General features: G+C 33.2%; 1 protein-coding gene across 2 annotated transcripts; it reads right to left on the bottom strand.

The window, feature by feature from the left end:
• Positions 1-354: 354 nt before the first annotated feature.
• Positions 355-4,319, bottom strand: LOC102585021 (uncharacterized). Of its 2 annotated transcripts, none has more exons than XM_006344032.2 (4): positions 4,116-4,319; positions 1,220-1,422; positions 1,014-1,121; positions 355-914 (listed from the first exon to the last, which is right to left on the bottom strand). In XM_006344032.2, the coding sequence occupies exons 1-4, from the start codon at positions 4,193-4,195 to the stop codon at positions 676-678; spliced, it is 630 nt and encodes a 209-aa protein (XP_006344094.1). In that variant the 5' UTR covers positions 4,196-4,319; the 3' UTR covers positions 355-675. The 2 variants fall into 2 exon arrangements, with proteins under 2 accessions (XP_006344094.1, XP_015162693.1); XM_015307207.1 differs by lacking the exon at positions 4,116-4,319 and adding an exon at positions 3,215-3,978.
• Between the last annotated feature and the right edge of the window lie 1,202 nt (positions 4,320-5,521).

Below are 5,521 nucleotides of genomic sequence, written 5' to 3' on the forward strand. Positions count from 1 at the left end.
TAAATATGAAAATCAATATATGTGATGCTATTTAAATTAACTAATTGTTTTTTAAAAAAATCAACACACTTTCACCAATTATTTTTTCACACAATAATGTACAGAAACTCTAAAAAAAAAATATTTAAAAAAAAATGATGTTCATCCATTATTTTTTAACACAATAATGGCATGTGAAGTACACACATCTCACTTTGTTGATTCTTTGGAAAGAAGTGCCAAAATGAAACATAAAAATTGGAGTTGAAGGGTTAAAATGGAACAGGGTTGAGTTAAAGTGCCAAAATGAAATTTAGGGACAAATTTAAAAGTCTGCATATGTGTTTGGCCAATAATAAAATAGCAAAAATTGGATAGAAATAGTAACATATGGATATTTGCAGTCAAGTTAACACAGCATTGATAACAACCAAGACACTCATCAGTACTAAAAACTTGAGTGTAGCTGCTGCAGGTACTTCTTGATTATATGTCACTATTTACAAAGCCATTCCCAAGTAAAGAGAAAAAGATATTTACAGTTGTATAGTTGTCATTTTTTTTTGGTATTTACCAAATTGAAACTATACAGAGCAAGTAAGCAAGATCTAGTAATCATTAATCAAGTAACTTCTTTAAAAAGTAGAATCTTGATCTTGAGTTTTTCTTTTTCTTGTTTGCCCATCTATTGGCTCTCTAACTAAGACTCATTTGTCCAAATGCTGCAGAAATTGGTTGGATTTGTACACTAGAAGTTGCAGCAGCAGCAGCATGAGCAAGAGCAGCCCTACCGAATCTCGATAGTTTAGGCTTTCCATGAACATTCCCTTTGCTAGAATTTCTGACTCTGCCACTTTGTGAAGACGTGACCAGCTTTAAGGGATTCAAGTTTTTTGTACCTTTGACGCCATTTATGTGATGAGCGGACGATGAAACTGCAAAAAAGGAAGGAAAAGAAAACACATGGTTTGTGAGAACACGAAAAATTGAACCTTTCTTGTCAAAAACCATTTTTTCGTAGCAGAAGTATTTACCGGTTCTTGTGTGAGATGAAGTGGTGGTTCGGTGAAGGCGGCACTTGAATGAGCCAGGGTGGGTGGCAGGTGCACATAAGCAAATCTTCTTTGATGTTGACAACGAAACTGATAAGAAGAACAAAACACACACTTCGTGAGAACACGGAAAATTGAATGTTTCTTATCATAACCCTTTTTTCTACATATGTAGCAGAAGTATTTACCGGTTCTCGGGTGAGCTGACGTGGTGGCTCGGTGAAGACGACATTTGAATGAGTCAGGGTGGGTTGGGGGTGCACATACACAAAACTTCATTGATGCTGCAGCACTACTAGTAGCTTTAGACTTGCTGATTCTTTCTTTTTTCTTGTTCATCTCTTTAACTAGTAAGTGACTTGATTTCAATCCCTTCTCCATCGTATTATGACTGTGGATATTACAAAAGACAGAAACAAATCAACTAAACAACAAAAAATGTGATAGATAAAGGCAATTTTCAATAATTCAGTGATTGGAAAAAGACAAATTTATACTAGAAAATGCACCAACAATGTGAAACAGATCAAATTCTTGATGTTTATCATCAAACATTAAAAATAAAAATAAAAACAAATGGCAGAGCACATTCTCAAGAAGAGGCGAATTCAAGATCTTAAATCACTTGCACTTAAGAATGACACTTCTAGTCTGTTTCAATAAAAATGACACTTCTCAGATGAACTTCTCATTTTGCGCTTAATGACATGCTCTTAAGACATATAGACAAGTCTAATGTACTTCCGGGCATGCGCCTATAGTTCTTTGTCTGTCTTTTAAAGCTTTGTATCAAGTCAAATACCGTCATACATAAAGTGTAACAAAATGAATAGTATTTGGTGACAGTGAATGCAATAACAAGATAAATATACATTCTTAAAAAATATTCAACTTGAATAGTTCAAACATAGATGCTATTCAAATACCATAGCCCCACTTATCACAAAACCAGGTTCTGGAAAAAACAAACAGGGACTAATCATCAAACCTTCGAAATTAAAAAACAAATGGCAATTTTTCAATGACAAATTACAAATTTTCAAGTAGTGGTGAATTCAAAATCTTAAATCAATTGCTCTTATTACCTTCCTTTGTTTCATTTTACACGACACTAGTCCCTTTTTAATTTGTTCCTAAAAGATTGACTACTTCGTGAAAAACTTTTCAGTTTAAACTTTTCATTTTGCGCGTAATGACATTGCTCTTATAGGCATATAAATATCAAATTAAAGAGGACAAGTTTACACTACACTGGTCCCTTTTTAGTCCCTTAAATGTTTTCTTTCTTTCTTTTGGACTACATGTCAAATCAAATACCGCCATATAAAATGAAATAGAATGAGTAGTACTTTAACACAATTACAATATAAACATACTTCTTTTAAAGGAAAAATTTTCAACTTAAATGTTTCAAACACAAATGCTACTCAAATATTACATCCACCCTTGTCTACAAGGATTACAACTTAAAATAAAAAGGAGAATAAAAACAAGAAGAAGCAGTGCTATACACCGAAATTTCCAACAATTAAAACAGAGCACAAAGAAGAAGCCAAAAATGAACCAACCAAAACACAAATGCTACTCAAATAGTAGATCCACTCTTATCTTCAAGGAAGAAATACAATCAATACACAAAAAGACAGATTTTTTTGGGAAAAAAAGAAAACGACTGAACCAACAACATATCCAATATAATTCAACAAGTGAGTTTTGTGGAAGGTGGTGTGTACGTAGCCTTACTCGTACCCTAGACCGTGAAGGTAGATACTATTTCCGATAATGTTTGGATTGGAGCGATAACAACAACAACAACAAACCCCGCATAATCCCACAAGTTGATCAAGCGAGGGTGCTCCTACCCTGTGAAGGTAGAGAGGTTGTTTCCCATAATGTTTAGATTGAAGCTATAAAAACAAAAGCAACATGACGTGTACATAGTCTTACTCCTACCCTGAACTGTGAAGTTAGAGAGACTATTTTCGAGAATGCTTGGATTGAAGCAACAACAAAGACAACAAACCCCGTGTAATCCCACAAGTTGATCAAGTGAGGGTGGTATTTAAGCAGCCTTACCCCTACCCTATGAAGGTAGAGAGGTTGTTTTTGATAACCCATCACACCAAATTTGCCCCCATCAAGAGAACTATTAATAAAACACATAAAGGATAAGAAAATGTTACCAAGATTTTGAAGAGGGTGATGAAGGAGAACGTGGGTCATCGAGAATCGGAATCACAGTGAAATCGAACACTCCCATTTTGCAAATCAGCTTAAACTCATCAAAAACCTCAACACTAATTTTTTTCAAATTAAAAGGAACCCAAATCAGCTTCTTCTTCTCTGCGATTCTGAATACAGAGAGAGATAGGGAGAAGATATATACAACTTAGGAAATCAAATTTTGGTAAGCAAACTAAAAAAGGAAAAATCGTAATTAGCCACAGAAAATGGTAACTCATATATATATATATAAGAAGCCAAAATGAACCGACTAAAACAACACAAAATTCTAGAACAGAAGGACTGAACCGTCACTGATAACAGGCAATCGCAAAGAAATTTTGAGGAGAATCGGAATCACAGTGAAATTGAACACTCCCATTTTAGCAAATCAACTAATTAAACTCATCAGAAACTTCACCACTTGAAAGTCTTTGAAATTAAAAGGAACCCGAAACAGCAGTTTCGTCTCTGCGATTCCGAATACAGAGAGAGGGAGGAGATAAATACATATACACCCAACTTTCCTATCAATTAAAATGGAGCAGAAAAGAAGACAAAATTCTAGAACAGAGTGACTGAACCGTTACTGGTCAAGGAGATAAAAGTAGGCTGGAACATGTGGGTCGTCATCTACAATCGAAATCACAGTAAATTGAGCACTCCCATTTTAGCAAATCAACCAATTAAACTCATCAGAAACTTCAACACTTGATTATTATTTCTTAACGAAACCCAAATCAGCTTCGTCTCTACGTTTCTGAATACAGAGAGAGAGGTACTGAACCGTCACTGATCAATTTTCGCCATGAAGAAAACTTTAACCAAACAGATAACAGGCAATCACAAAGAGAAAATTACCAAGATTTTGAAGAGGATGATGAAGGAAAATGTGGGTCGTCATCTACAATCGGAATCACAGTAAAATTAAACACTCCCATTTCAGCAAATCAACCAATAAAACTAATCAAAAACTTCAACACTTGATTTTTTTTCTTCAAATTTTCGAAACCCAAATAAGCAACTTCGTCTCTGCAATTGTAAATTCAGATAAAGAGAGAGATAAAGGGAGAGATAAATGGAAAGAAAAGGAAGTGTAAAGTATATATTGATCTCAGATAACGCATATTGCATTTTAGGGCGGGCCCATCGGATCTTATGTAACTAACTCTTAGTCACCATCGCTTTTATTTTTGGCTTTTGACAAGGATGCCGGGTACACAATTTTATTACGAAGAATTGCAAAGAGTTGTAAATTATAGGACTTCTTGTTCGAGTAGGAATGTTTCGATTTTTCTAGTTTCTTTTTTTGTCACCATCGCATTTCATTTTTGGCTTTTGATACGGATGGTGTGAATAACTTTTACTACGAAGATTATTCTGGATAGATTCTCGATTTAAGTGTATAAAAATTAAATTATCAATATTACAATTATGATGCATATTCAGTACTCAAAAAAAACAAAAAATTTAAAAATAACCAAAAACATTATATATCTATATATTAATAAGTGACATATATGAAATTATACCCTCATAATCTTGACATTTTAATAAATGAATCAATAAACAAATTATATTAGTCGAATGAACCTTCTTAATCCTATCTAAATTTTTCCCTAGTCTCACATCCCCTGATTAAGGAAATTAGCTTTCACATATTTATAAGCATGAAAATTTTCAAATGCTTAGAGCATTTTCAACATAAATTATAGGGAGGATAGTTTTAATTATAGTTCTCAAAGACATGAAAAATTTCGAAGATATATCAACCTACCTATTGGATCTGAGCTGATACGTGTCATGTTCATCCAGAGGCGTATCTAGAGGGGGTGTTGTGGGTTCACGTGAACCCATGCTTCCCTCTCTAGATCATATATAGTAGTGTTATATTTTTAAAAAAATATTTAAATATAAATGTGTGAACCCATGTTCAAAGTATCATATAATAATGCGATGATGATTGGGTGCACTTCTCTAAGTGAGAGATAGAAATTTAAATCTTATATCTATCTTGTCTCTTTGAGTAACACTTTTTCAAGTGGTTATCAGTTACACTTTTGTCGTTTCAACTAATTTTTCATTTGTTTTTTTCCTTTATTCTTTCAAAATTTTCAAGTGTGTTACATTGAGAATTCCTAAAAAATTTAGCATTGTAAAATTTTTATATAATTAAATCAAATGTGTATATTAAAATTTAAAACTAGTAGTATTATATACTTTGGACCTATAATTTTTAAACTTTAATGGTTCATATTACGAACTAA

Source organism: Solanum tuberosum, unplaced genomic scaffold, assembly GCF_000226075.1.
Source record: "Solanum tuberosum cultivar DM 1-3 516 R44 unplaced genomic scaffold, SolTub_3.0 scf00052, whole genome shotgun sequence".
In the NCBI taxonomy this organism is placed as follows: Eukaryota; Viridiplantae; Streptophyta; class Magnoliopsida; order Solanales; family Solanaceae; genus Solanum; species Solanum tuberosum.